Genomic DNA, 20,200 nt, shown 5'->3' with positions numbered 1-20,200 from the left:
GTATAACCCCTTACACGCCACAGTCAAATCATGACCACAGGTGTGTGAGGGATCTGTGGGGATCTGTGACCCCATCAGCAACAAGTTTGCTGGTCACGTGAGCACTTGTGCCTACTGAGCGCTCATGTCACCAGGGCCGATGAATATTCAAATTCAACTGGCGGGCCAGCCTCCAGCGCGCAATTCAGCGCTGGAAGAAGCCAAACTTTAAAGGGAACAGGCGCCGGACTGCAGGAATGTATATAGGTTGGAAGCCCTGCATCGGTCTCCTGTTCACACCAGTGTATCGGGTTTAGTGTGGGTGAACGGGTGACTGTTTTCCTTTAAGGCCCCCAGGCCTGACACGTATGTATTGGTTTACAACCAGCCCTAATATGGCTTTGTGAATGGAGAAATAAAAGAGTTAAGTTCCTTAAGGCCATAATGGGCCCTAAATTGCTTTTTATTATCCCCCTCAATTTTTTTTTTTTTTTATAATATTTTATCAATAAGCTTTATAAACTAAAAAAATGTTGCTATTAACCCCTTAAGGACTCAGGGTTTTCTGTTTTTGCACTTTCGTTTTTTCCTCCTTACCTTTTAAAAATCATAACCCTTTCAATTTTCCACCTAAAAATCCATATTATGGCTTATTTTTTGCGTTGCCAATTCTACTTTGCAGTGACATTAGTCATTTTACCCAAAAATGCACGGCGAAACGGAAAAAAAATCATTGTGCGACAAAATCGAAAAAAAATGCCATTTTGTAACTTTTGGGGGCTTCCGTTTCTACGCAGTGCATATTTCGGTAAAAATTATACCTTATCATTATTCTGTAGGTCCATACGGTTAAAATGATACCCTACTTATATAGGTTTGATTTTGTCGCACTTCTGGAAAAAATCATAACTACACGCAGGAAAATTTATACGTTTAAAAATGTCATCTTCTGACCCCTATAACTTTTTTATTTTTCCACGTACAGGGCGGTATGAGGACTCATTTTTGCGCCGTGATCTGAAGTTTTTATCGTTATGATTTTTGTTTTGATCGGACTTTTTGATCACTTTTTATTCATTTTTTAATGGTATAAAAAGTGACCAAAAATGCGTTTTTTTTACTTTGGAATTTTTTTGCGCGTACGCCATTGACCGTACGGTTTAATTAATGATATATTTTTATAGTTCGGACATTTACGCACGCGGCGATATCACATATGTTTATTTTTATTTTTTTTTACACTGTTTTATTTTTTTTATGGGAAAAGGGAGATGATTCAAACTTTTATTAGGAAAGGGGTTAAATGACCTTTTTTTTACATTTTTTTTGCAGTGTTATAGGTCACATAGGGACCTATAACACTGCACACACTGATCTTTTACACAGATCACAGGCGTGCATTAACACGCCTATGATTAGTGTTATCGGCGCTTGACTGCTGCTGCCTGGATCTCAGGCACGGAGCAGTCATTCGCCTGTCAGCTGTTCGGGGACGTCGCAATTTCACTGCGGCGGTCCCGAACTGCCCGACTGAGCAGCCGGGTCACTTTCACTTTAGAAGCGGCGGTCAGCTTTGACTGCCGCTTCTAAAGGGTTAATACCGCACATCTCCGCGATCGGCGATGTGTGGTATTAGCCGCGGGTCCCGGCCATTGATGAGCGCCAGGACCGACGCGATATGATGCGGGATTGCGGCGCGATCCCGCTTCATATATTTGGGAGCCGGCACAGGACGTAAATATACGTCCTGCGTCGTTAAGGGGTTAAAAAGTAAAATGTGTACCACAAAAAACAAGCCCTCTTATGACCATGCAAATGAGAAGAATAAGAATGCAAAGAAAACTGCTTGGACAATGAGGCCAAATTGGCTTGATCTCCAAGGCTATGTTCACACCTCAGAATTTCCATATGGCAGCAGAGTACTGTTGAATTCAATGAGATTCTGCTGCGCTGTGCACACGGCAGAAATTCTGTCACGGAAATTCCGAGTCCGCAGAAAGAATGAGGCTGTTCATTCTCATGTGGTCCTATCACCGACATATTATGCCGGTGCCCACAGTCTCTGTGGTGTGAACTAGAGATGATCGAAGTTACAGTGATTCAATTTGTCACAAACCTCGCGTCTCGGCGTTTGCTGACTTTAAATTAGTTTAGCTTTCAGGTGCTCTCTCCTAGGACTGTATCCACCTTTTCCAGACCACCTGAGCACCAGAAAGTTAAACTAATTTATGCAGGCTAAAGTCAGCAACTGCTGAGCCGAGAAGTTCGTGACAAATCGAATTACCATAACTTCGCTCACCTCTAGTGTGAACATAGCCTAAGGGGTTAAAGGGGTACTCCAGCCCTAAATCATCTTAACCCCATTCTGCCCCTTCCATAGACTTGCATTGAGGAGGCAGGGTGTGATGACACACGGGGCGGAATTTTGATGTCACAATACTCCGGCCCCGTGGTCGTCACGCTGCACACTTGGATCCTCCAGCGCTGCGGAGAGCTCGCAAAGGTGGGTGAGGAATGACAGATTGCGGGGGTCCCCAGCGGCGGGACCGCAGTGATCAGACATCTTATCCCCTATCCTTTGGATAGGCGATAAGATGTATTAGGGCTGGAGTACCCCTTTAACTGTACTCAGCCTGGTGGCTGAGTACATTTAACCCTGCAGCCTCTGTTCTCCCAGAGCTGGTCCCATTGTATAGTGCCTCTTCTGTTTGTGGTCAGCACTTGCACTGCCTGCTCAGCCAATAAGCAGCTGAGGTGAGACACCATTGCAGCCGTTGACTGGATGAGCCAGCCATGCACGCACCAACCCCAAACTGAGGTCCATTGCAATGGGATCTGCTCCAGGAGTACAGCAGCAGCAGGGGGAGCAAGAAAGGTAAGTACATGCAATTCTTTAAGTTATCAACAAGGCTGAGCACAAAAAAATATCAACTTGGAATACTTTTAAGTGAGCAAGCGTTCTATGGTCTAAGCAACTTTGAATGAGGCATTGGTCATTGAATTTTACTTTTCTCAGCTACGCTCAGTATTTTTGTATACCCATGACCACGCCACCTTTTGCATAGGCTCCAGCACCTTTACCAAGACCTTGCGACAGAAAAGTGTCTAAAAAGAATCTTAAACTCAAAATAAATGTGGAGGAAGTAATCGAAGAGTTTTGTGGCACATTTGTGATAGTAAATCGACCCCATTATGTTGTATTAACATCTGAAGTAAGCATAATGTCACTTCATGAATACAGTCTTTTCAGAATTTCATAATTGTGAGGAAAGTATTGATTTGAAGCTTATGGTATCATAAAATGGGAGTGTGGTGGAGTATGTTTATTGCATTAAGTTGTTTGTTTTTTTTATATTTTTTCCAGATTGGATAGTTTGGATGAACTTGGACCTTTTGATTTTAAAACATCCCCTTCCTGGTCAAATAAAAAGTACCTTGGTAATATTTTTATTTTTGAAGTTTTTCAGTTGTTAATTGTCTCTAAAATACATAATGCCTTCTAAAAGAATAACGACTACTTTATGCTATATCTCAAAGTGTGTTATAGATAAGGCTGATTGGGAAAGCCGTCGATCATATTGTTTTTATGTTATTTAACTATTCAATTCCCAAAAATCCTTAGTGTACCTATAGCTTCCAATAGTAGGTAAGGACATACAGTTTAATGGAACAACAATATTTCTATCAATGAATAAATATTTTATAATTTGAAGATCAACACTAACTGACTGATTCATTGTTAATCATTTTATTAATAAGCAACAGTTTGAGCATAATTTTCTGAATGATATATACATTAATGCAATGATAGAGAATATTCAACTTTGGTAGAATTGGTGTTTTGGGGACAACTTATCAGTTTTGCTGCTTTATTATGCTAATATTGTGTCAGCAAACACTACTAATAATTTCATTCATGCCTTTTCAAGTTGTAAATATAATATAATTTTTTTTTTTTATGTAGCAAATTTGATTTCACTGGAAAGCACATTTCTGGTTAGCAGCATTCTATTTGTTCTGATTGTGGAGGAATGGATTTGGGACTATGGTTGCACTGTAACCTTGATTCATATCATAGTCGTATCAATGGGTAAGTCATCATCACTGAAGATCATCACGTCATAAAAAATTCAGAAGGCCATTATGATTAATGATCAAATAATCAACTTTTTAATATATATTTTTTATACTGTAGAGGCAATACCTAGCTAAAGAATTGATGGGCACATTGACGTTCACAGTGTGTCACATATGTTGGGATTTGTTTTAGGACAATGCCAGGAAAGGCAGAAGTTTGATGTATTTATAAGATATAGGCTATAAAAGAGTAAAAACTGTCAATAAGTGGTCTGTACAAAATCTGCATCTCATGAGAATTCATCAGAATTCTGCCTAAAAACTCTGGCCTGATGTTGCAATGAATAATCGGGTAAGTCCCCAAAACTAAAACGCAGTCACCCAATAGGAGACACGCAAATGAAATCAGCCTGTCTATCTCTACTGTATGCATCAATGGGATGACAAGTTCTATTTAGTGCAAAGAAAAACCCAAAGGGTATAGGAGGAGTGCACTTAATACTTAACTTTTAAGGAATCAGATTAAAATATCCCCGCAAAGTGAACCCAACATTAAAACAATACCATGTGGTAAGATTCATGGTTCATAAAGTATAGATGGTCAATTTCAGTATTGTAGTTATGCACATACACAAAGTCCTCTATCCCAACGTGTTTCTACTGCATATGCAACATCCTCAAGGGATAAACCACACAAGGTATACACAACTAAAATTGGAGACAATTAAGTCTCATTAGAGACATCATCAGTGAGACTTAATCATCTCCAATTTTAGTTGTGCATACCTTGTGTGATTTATCCCCTGAGGACGTTAACATATGCAATAGAAACACGTTGAGATAGAGTTCTTTGTGTATGTGCATAACTACAATACTGAAATTGACCATCTCTACTTTATGAACCATAATTCTTACCACATGGTATTGTTTTAATGCTGGGTTCACTTTGCGGTGTTATTTTAATATGATTCAATAAAAGTTAAGTATTAAGTGCACTCCCACTATACCCTTTTGGTTTTTCTTTGTACTAATTTGGCTGTGGTAAGTTAATGTGCATAATAGCAGCCTTCTGTGGGGCATTTGGACTAAACCACAGTTTCATTGAACGAATTTAGGTTTTATTAAGTGAGAACATTTTCTATGAATAGCTTTAGCTTTATAAAATCAATACCAAAAGGACTATGCATAGAAAAAAAAAAAAAAAAAAAAAAAAAAAAAGAATAACCAGCACCAATAAAGATTGTTGTCAGGGCTTTTGGGTACATATATGGTGGAAGGGAGAGACATATTGCTAAACCATGAACAATTGTTCTACTCCCAAAGAGCCCATTATCCTCTTTTATCATGGTTATTGCACACTTTTGGGGGGGGGGGGGGGGGTTGCTAAGGGCAACTAGTCAACTTTTCCTTTTCACAGGTTTTGATAAATCTTCCCCTGTGTTCCTCCCAAGCTCAGTTTGTTTTGGGCATCTTTGGACAGATTCAAAGCCTTCAGTCCTAACTGCGTTGGAGGTTTCTGTATTCGGAGGAAACCTTTATCAGAGACAACTACAGGGCTGTGGAACAGCACTATAACACATAATGACCCCCTCATCACAATTACCTCGTATGGGTTTTTCTGGGCAAGGGAGTTGGCTGGGGAGTATGTGTCTTTGTTATTTTTACTGCAGCCCGAGGCATATACCAAAAGACCTTCCGTGCCCAAATTTTAATGTGCCAGTTGGAGTTAGCACAGTATATTGTAATTGCAGAAGTGACACCATCAGAACTGAATGGTGCTAAACTGCATCCAAAACTATGGATGCAAATCTGTATCAGAAATCTAAGACAATATGGATAGGAACACGGAACACATGTCGCAGATATGCTCCAGATTTTCTGCAGGTGAAAATATTGCAAAGGCAGAAGTAGATCCAACTGGAATGGGAACGTATAACACCTTCTTTAATATTTCCCCTCTTTTAGTTGTATCTGCAACTTGTGTTCCTACCCTACTTTGGATTTCTGCTGTGGCTTCCACATCAGACTTTTCTGACTGAAAAATCTTTTGTGTGAACATTCAGCCTAAAACAGGATGGCTGAAAAACAAGGTAGATATAGCAAATATTAAAAAGAAAATTATTAAAAAATAACAGTAAAAATATAATAAAATTAAAATGGAAGGACCTAAAACCAAATCTTAATTACTAACATAGAACATAGTTCATACAGTTGAAAAAAGACCAGAGTCCTTGAAGTTCAAACGATATCCCTAATGAGTCCCTATTGAGTTGATCCAGAGGAAGGCAACAAACCCTCATACTAGAGGTAAAAAATCATTCCCGACTCCAAATATGGCAGTCAGAATAAATCCCTGGATCAACGTTCTGTCCTTATAAATCTAATATACATAACAGACTAATACTAAGTCATATAAATGTTTAACAGCAATGGAGAGCGATAGTGGTTAACTCAAAACCGGGATGTTGATCACGGCGCAGAACTCGCAGGGAGCGGTTGATGTGAAATAATTTATTGGATTTAATTATTATATAGCATTTCTAGCCTGAACCGGACTCTTCGTCAGGCATAAAACAATTGATGTACCATAGTGATTAAAAACAATCAGACCAAAATGCTTCCGGAAACCAAACAGCACAATACTGGCAATTGTGGAATAGTAAAACAAAGAATAAACATTAATAATATATGAATATCTATAAAAACCTACAGCAATCATATCAAAGATGTGAACTACTACGATGAGCGTGTAAAATTATGTATAAATAATCAAAATTGCACACATCAGGACACCTCACTCAGCGGCGCACATAAGAGAGTGAGCTCTGTATCTGTGAAATGGACCATTTGGTGCATGTGCAGTTCAGTCATTTGGCATGTGTAAAAAAAATCATTTAAAATAATTAAATGAGGAAAATAATAATATGTGCACAGCATGAGGATATGTGGACAATGGAAAAAGAAAATTAGAATTTAGATGATCGTTCAATACAGAGATGTTCAGTGACTGGCGCATGTGTAGTGAAGTATGATGCCTAACTGTGGGAGTACAGATGCTGCAATGAACGGAGTGATGGGGAATCGTGGACTGGGCATGTAAGTTGAGTATCCAACCAGGTGAGATGATGAAATAGATCTTATGTGATCATTTCTTTGACTTTATTTAAACCATTTGGGGATATCGTATTTATCTTGTAAAGCCAATATCTCTCCAGTCTTTTTAATTGTTTAAATCTGTTATTGACGTTAAATGGAACAAAATAATTTGGAGTAATACTGATGGTTACTTCCAGCATGTGCTATAGAACAGTGGTTAGAGACCCAGTAAAGAAAAAATTCTCTTGAATGTTCTGTCTATGTTGGTTGAGTCTCAGATGAAGCGGATGAGTAGTCCTACCTATGTACTGTAGAGGACCAGTTAAACATTGGATCAGATAAATGATATAACTTGTTTGGCAGGTCAGATGTAAGTTGATATTGAATAGTTCACCTGTAGAAGTGGATTGAAATTGAGTCTGTCCATTTGTAATTTGATGGCAGCATAAACAGCGAACCTTTTTGCATTTAAAACTGTCTTTTTTGAGGGGAACCCCGAAAAGATCTGTTTGGCCTTTCATTTTATTTCTTTGCCTCCTAATCTGACTAGGGGCCAAAATGCTTTTTAGAGAGGATGATTTTCTGTATGTCAAACAGGAAGAATTTTGGAAAAAAGGCAGTTTTAAATGCAAAAAGGTTCGCTGTTTATGCTGCCATCAAACTACAAATGGACAGACTCAATTTTAATCCACTTCTACAGGTCAACTACTTAATATCAACTTACATCTGACCTCCCAAACATGTTATGTCATTTATCTGATCCAATGTTTAACTTGTCCTCTACAGTACATAGGCAGGGCTACTCGTCCGCTTCATCTGAGTCTCAGCTAACAGACAGAACATACATTTTTTGCTCCACAGGGTCTCTAAACACTGCTGTATGGCACATCCTGGAAGTAACAAGACCATTGACTTTGTTCCATCTAACGTCATTAACAGATTTGAACAATTAAAAAGACTGGAGATGTATTGGATTTACAAGATGAATACAACATCCCTGAATGGTTTAAATGAAGTCAAAGATATTATCACATAAGATCTATTCCATCATTTCACCTTGTTGGATTCTCCACTTACATCCCCAGTCCACAATTCACCATCACTTCATCCATTGCAGCATCTGTACTCTCACAGTTAGGCATCATACTTCACTACGCATGCCCCAATCACTGAACATCTCTGCATTGAACGATCATCTAAATTCAAAATATTTTTATTCCATTGTCCACATATCCTCATGCTGTGCACATTTTATTATTTTCCTCATTTAATAATTTTAAATAATTTTTTTAGACATTACAAGTGACTGAACAGCGCATGCGCCAAATAGTCCGTTTCACAGATACGGAGCTCACTCTCTGATATGCGCCGCTGAGTGAGGCGTCCTGATGTGTGCAATTTTGACAATTTATATATAATTTTACACGCTCGTCGTAGTAGTGCACATCTTTGATATGATCGCTATAGGTTTTTAAAGATATTTATATATTATTAATGTTTGTTCATTTTTTTACTATTCCACATTGCCAGTATTGTACTGTTCGGTTTCCGGTTCTTGACGGCAGACCCCTGACCCGGAAGCATTTTGGTCTGATTGTTTTTAATCACTATTGTACATCAATTGTTTTATGCCTGATGAAGAGTCCGGTTCAGGCTAGAAATGCTTTGCATTTTATCCAATAAATTATTTCACATTAACCGCTGCCTGCAAGTTCTGCGCCCTGATCAATGTCCCGGTTTTGAGGTAACCACTACCGCTCTCCATTGCTGCTATTCGACCGGTCACCACTTTTGGAATACTGGAGGGAGGGGGAGGCTGCGATCTCTATCTCATGCTTGATTAGATGTTATGCTCTTAGCATAACTCTACTAGGTAAGGTGGCATACATTTTGCCTTATCCATCCACTGCTCTATATTTGATTTATCTGCATGAGGGGCGCACCTCTGTTTTGTGTTTTTGCATTCATCATATCAATGTTTAAGTCACACTGTGCTAATTGCTTTTTTGTGTTGCACATTTTGTGGGATATATGCTAACCGAAAATGACCATTTCTGGCAAATACTTTTTTTTTATGGGATAAATTTATGTTTTAATAGTTTGGACATTTTCCTGTACAGATTCAGAAATACCAATTATTTATTTAGCTTTTTGTAGTTTAGAATTTCTTATTAGAAAAATTAGAAAAGAGTAGTGTTTTAGGCATCTTAATTTTTACAAAGTTTTTTTTCTTTTTTTCCTTTTCATCTATAGAATCACTTAATCACTTGTACAGAACACTGCAATACCATTGGCAGGTTGTGTTAGAAGATCTAACAGGGCAGTCAGGGGCCTTCAGAAAGCCCCTGTTTTTTGTAAAAATAAACTATCGGAAAGGGGGACATTCTGATCAGAGAAAGACAGCACTTGCACTTGTCATCAAACCAGCTAGATGGAGTGATTCATGAACATGTGTTGTAAGCCATTATTTATGGAGTTGTATCAGCTAACCACTGCCTGAGCATGCATTCACTGTGCATGTTTAGCAGGTGTCACCAAGTAGTTTAAGGAAGTCTGGAAAAACATTTATTGTGCCCAAGCGACAGGAAGCATGTAGTTTAATAACTTTTTTGTGATGAAGTGTCTACGAGTGAGTGTTCTAGCCTTTTCCCACCTGGCTCTGCTTGGTTTACAGTCTCAACTTTAACACCAATACCCATAGTTTGGACAGAATTATTTTCCTGAAAAATACACTTTAAAGATATACTCCACCCCTAGACATCTTATCCCCCTATCCAAAGGATAGGGGATAAGAGGTCTGATCACTGTGGACCCCCACGATCCCAACTGCAGCACCCCAGAAATCCGGTGCACAGTGTGAACTTTGCTCCGTGCTGGATGGCTGGCGATGCAAAGCGGACGCTCGTGACTTCACGGCCACGCCTCACTTGTGACATCACAGCCACGCCTCCTCGATGCAAGTCTATGGGAGGAAGTGTGATGGCCATCACACCCGCTCCCATAGACTTGCATTGAGGGGGCGTGACCATGACATCACGGGCAAGGCGTGGTCATGACATCACGAGCCACCGGAGCTGCACCTGACGCTCTAAACGAATGTCGGGTGCAGCAGGGAGATCACGGGGTCCCCAACAGCAGGACCCCTGCAATCAGACATCTTATTGTGGTGTCTCGGTACTGTACACGTACTGTACCTTGTGGTATATGTCCCCAAAGTCAGAGTTCCTCCGTACTGATACGATGCTCTTAGTGGGATAACCCCTAGTCACCTCTTCCTACTTAAATTTTATGTGTTTGTAATAAATATAAATATAATGTATAGTGTAATTATTGCTTCCAGGACCTTAGGTCACATGATTAATAATTATATTGTTCTGCAAAGGTTAAGGACCTTTCATTTCATGTGCTCATGTCACATGTTGTACCACAATGCTTTGTGTTAGGACTGACAGGTCTGGGGGACCAATAAGCTTGGGGGAGCCCCTTTAGATATAAGGGCGCTGTTACCCAATCATCACTCTCTTGGGTTCCAGACTAGCAGAGAGAAAGAAGCTCCGTGTATACCTGCAAGACATATCTAGGCCTGAAGCCTACTAACTTCAACCAAATACAAAACCGTGAGTTCAATCTAACTCAATCCTAATCCTACGTGACTGCTGGACCTAAACAATTCCCCTAAATCCAGTGGAACAGCGTAAAGCAATTACTTCAAGCTTATTCCCTACAAGGTCCCAACCTAACCTGTGAGGAACCTAAAGTCTGGTCCTCTGTAAAGACTGTTACTACGTTTAACCTGCATAAAATCTGCAGTAAAGTTATCTTCAGTTTACTAACATTCCGGTTGTGGACAATCCATTATTCCTCCCTATCGTGGGACGGGTAGCGGTAGGACATATATACAGAGAGGAACCTGCACCCTGGCGTCACGACAGTTAAGGGTTAATCCAACACCCTTTCATCACTGCACAGCTACACACTACCTACGCTACACCCCCAAGCTACCACATTATCCCCTATCCTTTGGATAGGGAATAAGACGTCTCAGGGCGGAGTACCCCTTCAAGAATGAGCAGAACATGCACTGTACTTTATTGACATGTACTGTAAATTTTTAGAAGACTGTTGCAAAATGACACATAACTATATGAAAATGTAACATACATTGTAACAATATCTGCTGAAGTTCAGAAGTTTATTACCAGTTAGATGTTCCCCAGCGAACACATTTCATGCTCCAATGAGTAATTCTAACTAGAAGCCAACAGAGACTAACACAGGTTAAAATTCCAATTCCCACCTTCCAGTCGGCTTTGTAATTGAATGAACTTATTAATTAAAACCTGAACTGTAAACTGTAAACTAAAGTATTTCTTTACAATTTGTTTCTGTAGTTAATATGGAATTCCCTGTTATGGCACATTGGTGGTTTTCCATAGGTAAATATATAGTTTTGATAATATTATTATCTGCTCATTCTTGAATTTATTGTATTTGTATCCTTGGAAGGAAATTAGACAATCTATTTTGAAGGGTACCTATCATCCCATGGGATTTTGCAGATTCAAGCCATTGTATGTGTACTTTAGTAATAGCAGTACTTTTTGTCAGGCTGTATATAGGCAAGTACAGTAGACTATGCAGGAAAAAAATGATGCTGAAGAATACTGTCCCAGATACAAACTCCAAAGAAAACCAAAAAAACAACAAAGGAACAGAGAATCAGGCTATGTTCACACACGGCAGAATTTACGCATGGATTTCTGCATTGAAATCTGTATGGAAGTTCTGCATGTGTTTCAAGTCTATTGAGTTCAATGGGATTCCGCAGTCCAATTCACACAGAATTTTCGGTGTGGACGTTCTGTATCTAAAATACTGCATTCTGTGTTCCACAAAAATATGTCATGTCTTATATTTTTGCGGACTTTGGCTGCAGAAGCCCATTGAAGTCAATGGGGCTTTGATTTGTCTCCGCTAAATGTTGATTTGTGCGAATTCCATGCAGAAATTTGCCAAAATGTAACTTCTGTAATGAATGCAGTCAATCTTTTATGTGCACTGTCTATTCATGTAGAATTCAGGGTAATTCTGCAAACTTAGCCTCACTGATAAAAGTCAATTTTTGCACAGTTTTTTTCCCCTGCCAACTGAATTTTTAACTGTTCATCTTTTTTCCAAAGATCAGCTTTATAAAAGGGGCCATACACTTTCAAGAGCTGTGGAGCAAACATTTACTTGGCTGGTAGTTCTGTTTCGCCATACACATGAACGTTTGGCATGGTTGAATGTTTATTGGTTCTCTGTAGAGAGAGGAGAAATAAGCTGCTGCAAGAGAGCTCTGGAGGTGGCTTATATCCCCGAGGACAAAAACTATCTGGTAGTTAAAGATGTCATCTATCAGAGAAGAATCGGGAGGCCCTTGGGTTCTACAGACCCTATCTGCCTTATCCCACACTAAACAGCATTGTTTCCCCCAGTCCACAATTCTGTGCCTGCTTTTAATCAACTAACATCTTTACCAGTGTTTTGGGTGAGTGTTCCAAGTTTCTTAAGCTTCAATAATGTGAGAAACTATTTTTTTGTATGAAAAATGAGAACTGGCAGGCTGTTGGCATATACCTAATTAACAAGTACACAGTGGAAGAGAGTTTAAAGGAAGTCTGTCAACTCTGTACAAGCTGACAGATCTCAGAAACACTTATAGTTAGATGATGTGAACTATACCTTTAATTGTAATGCTGCCTATTTCTAATTTAATAATGTCGGCCCTTTCTCTATTAAACAGACGGAGAGGTTATGCCTCCCTGCAGTGGCACACCTCCTCCTTGCTCTGCCTGTTCTGCCTGCCATGATTGATGTGCAGAGCCTTGTGTCCAGCACGGAACCCCGTAGAGAGGTGCCACCTATCCAACTGTTTAAAAGAAGCACATTGAAAAAAACAACAACTCTGATGGGTTTTATCGACTCTACTGTGTATAAGCGCCCACTGACAGATGATGTCAGGGGGAGAGAAGGGTCCGCCATGTTTGATTTCAATTAGCCAACCATTTTGTCCTCCAAGAAATAAGCCATCGGCTGGCAGCTCTCTCTACTCACAATATATAATGTTCACTGGTGTCAAACATGTATATGGGGAATTGAACCAACACCTCTTAAAGGTGTATTAGCACCTCTAGTATAGGTTATTGAAATAGAAAACAACAAATGTGTGGATACACTTTATATGTTTAGTTTGTTGAGACAGTTTTTTGTTTAAAATGGAACTTTCCTAAAATATAGCATCATCTAGAGTCTTTACTGTTACATTATACTGAAGCTTTGTTTAAATCACATTTATGGTCTTCTTTTAACATATGCGCCAGCACTTAGCACTTTTCTTTGCTGGGTATAATTGTATAAAAAAGCAGTATAAAATACCATTTAATTATTTTTTTTGCAGTGTAGTGGCCAGACGTAGACCGAAAGGTCACTCTTTTGACCTCAATTTGGTTAATGTAAACCTAAGGACATGTTTAGCATCCATATCAGGAGCTTATCTAGGGAATACATTAAATATACACCATAGCCTACATTGTATAATATTCATTCTTTATATTCACCATCTATACTATACTATCCACATGTACACACAAAAATAGGCACCTATATATTCTTTAGTGTATCGACCAATGACCATCTTCATTGTTCCTAAACAAATGTTTTTGTCTATATTTAGGCATTGGTTTGACTGCAATGATTTGTGGAGGACAGATTCTGGCATATCTTCTGTACAAGAACAACTTTATTTATCCAGACCTGGACGATTTTTAAGATAATAGTTGTGGTGCAACAATTAACTGTATAAAGTGTATTTTGTTAAATTTTGTAACTTGCTCTATAAATAAAAAACAGTTTTTTTTAAAATCATTAGTTTATCTTTATTTTTTTCTGATATATATGCACTTTACAGTTTATTTACCCATAAAGAATATGTAGAGGTGGACATATTGTCTCATAACGCTTTTTATATTGACAGCATAACAAACATTTAATTTTCTATAAAGTAGAATTATAAACTTCATAACTACCATATTATAAATACCTGGTGTCAGGCTGTCCACTGGTTTTAGGGACTTTCCACTTGAAATTACTAGTGAGCCCTCTTCACCCATATTTGACACAAGTGTCTTAGGCTGGGTTCACATATGTGTGGCGTTCGGCTCAGTTTAGCATGTGCCTAAGGGAAACTGATGCCAGAACTGATCCCATTCATTTTAATGGGACAGTTAACAATCATACAGTGTCTAAATTTTGATGCTGGATGGTTGGACACGCCGGAGGGCACCGGACAGGGGAACGCAGCTTGCTGCATTTTCTTGTCTGTTGCCAAGAAACAAGGATGCCGGATGCCATACAACTGATGACAAGTTGTCATCAGTTGTGGTATCAGTTGCGTCGAGATTTAGGCTGAGTTAACCTATGCCGGGTGCCGGATATATATGAACCCAGCTTTACTGAATGTATAAAATTGAGGTGGGCAAGCAAGAAAATTGTTACTAAGGCTCCCCCTATGCTGCAAATCATAACAGAGACCACGTTGATCAGCAAGTTGTCTGTTCTTCTTTGACGTAAAAGTTTTTTATAGGACTTTTAATGGATAGCCTAGCCTTAAGCTATTCCATCTCATATCTAATCAGTGATAGAGACAGACTTACTGTATTCACTGGAGGCTGTACTTTGGAAAGACAAAAGCTGCAATCTTTCTTCCTTGAAGGAGAAATGTGACGCAAAATGTAACTTCCCCTTTGTCCGGGCTCCAAAAACTAAAAAAAAAAAAAAACTTTAACTCACCTTCCTACATTCCCCAGATATTAGTATCCTGTTCCCCCGGCGCTGCTCGGCTCCCTGCTTCTTAGGCTCAGAAAGTCACATTGCAGTCAGCGTATTGATGGCCCCGCCTTCTCCCTGCTGCCCAGGCTCCTTACATGACAATGCGCTCAACCTATCACCGGCCGAGGGGGGGGACATTGCTGCAGCCGGCGATACGCTGACTGCAGTGTGATGTTCCAAGCCTAAAAAACAAGGAGCCGAGCAGCGCCGGAGGAACGGGAAGGTGAGTTTAAGTTTTTTTTTTTTTTTTGCAACCCAGGGACAGGGAAAGTTAAAAGTTTTACACTGCAATTCTTCTTTAAGTCACTTATACCACTTTTCCACTCAGGGTTACCCCCTGGCCTGTAGACCGTTGGCCTAGCCAGTATTACTGCTAGGAGACCTTTGTTAGCATAAAAATAACTGGTATTTTTTTAAAATTAACTTGTGTGCATGAGCAGTAATTAAAGGAAAACTGTTGGTACAGGAGTATAGTGCGGGTTACATTGATCACAACCATACTTACCTGATCCCGTTTTGTGGTCCCATTGTCCCACTATCTTTCTCCATATCTTCCTTTCTGGAGTCGACTTGGGGCACGAGCGGAGCTGATGGTCCCTGCTGCAAGTAGACCTGGGGAAACAGGATGCTCCGCCTGTGCCCCAAGCCGGCCCGGAACAGAAGATATGGAAAAAGATAGCAGGACAACGGGACCTTGAAACGGAATCAGATAAGTATAGTTGTCATCAGTTGTCGTCAGCATCACTCGCACTACACACATGTACCATTATTTTCCTTTAATGGAAAATGTACTCCCCTATAATGCAAAGGCAAAAAGGCTCTGAGAGGGGAGATGGGCTGTGAGAGGGGAACGCTGGACTCCTTCTTCCCTCCTTTGTGGTGGGACCTGGACTACAGTACCTTTTAATTACTGTATACTGGCAGTAGGCTGGACACAAGAGGATTGAGAAAAACATTTACTGTACTAACTAAGCTGTGGCAGACAGTGTTCTTTCAGTGATGAGTGTATAAGCCTGTGTGCTCTTTGCGTGTGCGTGCACTGCGCCGGATACCTCTGCCGGCTTAATTAAGGGACTGTAACCTGTCCACCACTATGTTACCCATGTCCACCCCTGTCACCCATGTCCAGCTCCATGTCCATCCCTGTCACCCATGTTCACCCCCCTGTCCACCCCACAGTCTAACCCCTGTCATCCATGTTCACCCCCCTAGTCTACCCCCTGTCACCCATGTCCACCCCCCTATTCACCACCCTGTCCCTTTGTCACCCCTGTAATCTTTCTTTTATCTCCCTTGTCCTCCTTGTCCACCCCCTGTCACCCCTGTTCACCCCCGCGTCTGTTCACCCCCCATCTCCCATGTCCACCCCCATGTCTCCTGTGTCCACCCTCCTGTCATCCATGTCCACCTTGGCCAGCCCTGTCATCCCCCTGTCACGCATGTTCAACCCCCCCCCCCCCGTCCACCCCTCTGACCACCCCTAAGTCTGACCCTCTGTCACCCATGTCCACCCCGATATTCACCCCTCTGTCCTTTGTCACCCCTGTCCTCCCCTCTCTGTCACTTCTGTCCACCCCTCTTTTACCCCTCTTTTACCCCCTTGTCCACCAATCTGACCCCCTGTCTCCCATGTCCACCCTCCTGTCATCCATTTCCACCTTGGCCACCCCCCTATCCACCCCTCTGTCACCCCTGTCTATCCCCCCTGTCACCCATGTTCACTCCCCATTGTCCACCCCTTATTCACCCCTCTGTCCCTTTGTCACCCCTGTCCACCCCTCTGTTACCAGCTTGTCACTCCTGTCCACCCCTCTGTCACCTCCTACACCCCTGTCACCCATGTACACTCTTCTACACCCATCTGTCACCCATGTACACCCCTCTACACCTATCTATCACCCCCTACACCCCTCTGTCACCCCCTATGACCCCCTGTCATGACCCATGTACACCCTTGTCACCCATGTACACCCCTCTGTCCCCCATGTACACTCCTATACATCCCTTTGTCACCCATGTACACTCCTCTACACCCTTCTGTCACCCATGTACACCCCTCTGTCACCCATGTACATTCCTCTACACACCTGTCACCCATTAACACCTTTCTACACTCCTCTGTTACCCCTTTGCACCTATACGCCCCTGTATTCCTCTTCACTTGTAAATGGGAAATCTGGAGGCTGTTGCTGGAAAAGTGCAGGGCCTAATTGTCATGACCGGGGGATGGACAAAGAGAGTGAGCCCTAAACTGACCCTACACTAATATACAGTACATGTCGGAGACAGGTCAGAAATGAAACAGGAATACAAAAAACAGAACAGATAAACCAGGCAGGATATAAATGCTAACAGGGTAGGATATAGCGTATAACATACAGTTCAGAAACCGGAATCAAGATAAACGGCAGACAAGAATAAATGAACAAGAATAAGCATGGAACAAGTATACAGCAGAAAACAGGAGATGCAGGGGATGAACAAATAAACTGAATGTGAAAAACTAAACTCATCTGGAACATAGAACATTCACACTGGGACACAGAACAGAAACACACTGGACACCCCACTCCACAAAAGGAGTATACAGCAATAATTAATCCAGATAGACTTCTAGCCAGCGGCCACACTGCACCGTGTGATCAGATTATTGGCCTAGAAGGAAACAGAAATATAATACACGAAACACTAGACAGAGAATCGGATGAGTCTGAACAGACTCTACAAAAGCCAAATTCCAAAACATGGAGGAATACAGGTCAGGACTCTAAACAGGAATACAAGCACATAACTCATTGTGAACACAGACAAAAATATCTCAAGGTAAAGCAGAACGGACATACATAATCCCAAAAACCGACAAATGTCCTAAAAACCAAGCAGGCTAAAATCTATATCAGAAAGGAGGAAAAACACAGCGATCCGTGGTGTAATAAAAGAGGGACCTGTATGGTGTCATAACTGATATTATAACTGCTCACCTGAGATAGTTGTGTACCCACATACACAACAATGGTGAGCATATATAGAATATGTGTTCGCAGCCACCGACTAAACAAATGGATACAGAGATAGCTTCAACAGGAACGCCGGTTTCTCGTGGCGCAGGACACAGGATGCTGACAGGTAGGTAAGAGCAATAATGGTTTATTCTCTCCAGAATGCTATCTCTCTAAAATCTACATCAAACAGGCATATTTAACCATGGTAAAACTCTGATATTAACAGACATAGTCTAAAACAGTCATAGTCATAGTAGCACTAATGCACAAATGCACAAATAACCAGCACACAGTGCAGGAGAGCTCGGGTTTAAATAATCACACCCGTGTTGCAATTGGCTCAGAGTATTAACTATTCCCCAGACAGGGAGAATAGCAAAGAAAACTGATATAGGTACACAACTAGTGTCTGAATAGACACCAAAACAGAAAAATACAAAAACACTAAAACGGACATTACACTAATAGGTTTGTTTTGCAGGTTTTATGGTGAAGAGCTGTGGCTGGAAGAAATCATCATGATGGCCCAGACCAGATGGAAAAGAAAAGGGAATGATGCTGATTAGAGAAGACGTCATTTGTGAATTGCTGTATAAAGCAGCACTATAATCTACATACCCAGAGGTAAATAGATATTGTGCATTGTGGCTTTTTCCCTTTTTTTTTTTTTTTTTAGCTCGTCAAATTCGGTAGGGGGGCCCTGCGAAAAAAAAAGGGGTGCCCCAAGCCAAAAAAGGTTGGGAAACACTGGTTTAAGACAATGTTGCCCCGGCTAGCACAGTTTTTTTTTAGGCTCATTTTGCTATTTCTGTTTTAGGTTCACTCTGCTAGCACTTTTTATTAGGTCACTCAGTTAGCACTGTCTGTGGAGTCCCTCTGCTATCACTGTTTATAGGTTTACTATCAGTGGTTAGAGGCTGTGAGTTGGGTGGCTGGCTCTCCTCTCACTGTAGATCCAAATGTTGAGATCTAAGAAGAGAACTGCTTCAGGGCAGTACATGAAGAAAATTATTGCTATACCTTGATATAATTTGAAAGCTAAGGTGTTGGGCTTTAATTTGAAATAATGTTCCCTTACTAATATATAATACAAATTTTTGAGCATATTTTTTTTTGTACAAAAATTTGACAGAATTTGTGAGAATGGCTCCCTGATGCCTTATCTAATGTAAAAAAAAAACAAAAAACTTATGAGCAGTAATATCAGCTCCCCCTCTTCACTGATCTCATTCTGACAGGAGGGGGGAGAAGGGATAGGAGCTCTCTGCACTCAGCCTGTGAGGTTACAGCTTTCAAGGAAAAGAGCACACCTGAAATGGAAGATCTCTGCACTATGGATAATAAGTAAGGGAACACTATGGATAATATTAGTAAGGGAACATTATTAGTAATTTACTTTATTATAGTTTTAGACACCATACACAGCTTGTTTCTCTGGAAAATCCCTCTAATGATAAACTCTTTTATATAAACACTCAACTTCATAATTTTAATGTCCTATGTTTAAAAAATTCACCCCTTGCATCGATAAAGCTGTCTATTTTTCAATGTTCTTCTAATACAGTTATGTGATAGATATCTCTTCCAGTGATAATGCTTGAATGTTCAAAATCCTCCCTACCCTAAGCCTCACTAATGCTCTTACTTGTTTTACTTACTCTAAATCCGCTATACCATGCAAAACACACTTCCATATGCACTGCCAGAAATAAAAAAGAGATTTGCAGATTAGGTTCTGTACATGTCCACATTATTTAGGACACGTCACTGCAAATGTTGCTCTTATTTTTTTTTCCTTCTAGTTCAGTAAAATGGCAAACATTTACATAACCTGAAACTTTAGGAATAACATCATATTCTGTATGATTCATATGTACGGTATGCAGTGGCGTTGCTAAGGGGGGCCTGCCTAAACCTGCCTTTTTTTTTTTTTACGTTTGTGGCTCCGCCGCTCTTCTCCTTATCCTGGCTGCGCACATCCCGGTTCAGCTTGAGCATGGACAGACCCGGAGCAATGTTCGCTCTGGAGGCTGATGATAGCGGGGTGCTGCATGAAAGATTGTGGGGGTCCCCAGATAGGGGATAAGAGGTCTTAGGGCCGCCGGAGTACCCTTTTAAAGCCAACACCTAAAAGTTTTCCCAAAAATCTAACAACAAGAAAGCATACCTTATGTGGT

At 40.6% G+C, this 20,200-nt stretch overlaps 1 protein-coding gene across 1 annotated transcript in view; it reads left to right on the top strand.

Annotated features, from left to right (window-relative positions):
- The window catches only part of TMEM244 (transmembrane protein 244), a 114,751-nt gene extending 100,749 nt beyond the window's left edge, over positions 1-14,002 (top strand). The window contains exons 4-7 of the mRNA XM_056563605.1: positions 3,344-3,417; positions 3,944-4,069; positions 11,544-11,588; positions 13,868-14,002. Coding sequence (XP_056419580.1) covers positions 3,344-3,417; positions 3,944-4,069; positions 11,544-11,588; positions 13,868-13,962 — 340 coding nt within the window. The 3' untranslated portion in view covers positions 13,963-14,002. The remainder of the gene's footprint in view (positions 1-3,343; positions 3,418-3,943; positions 4,070-11,543; positions 11,589-13,867) is intronic.
- The last annotated feature ends 6,198 nt before the right edge of the window (positions 14,003-20,200 follow it).

This window comes from Hyla sarda, chromosome 3 (genome assembly GCF_029499605.1).
Source record: "Hyla sarda isolate aHylSar1 chromosome 3, aHylSar1.hap1, whole genome shotgun sequence".
Classification (NCBI taxonomy): domain Eukaryota; kingdom Metazoa; phylum Chordata; class Amphibia; order Anura; family Hylidae; genus Hyla; species Hyla sarda.
This window is presented reverse-complemented; position numbering and strand designations above follow the sequence as displayed.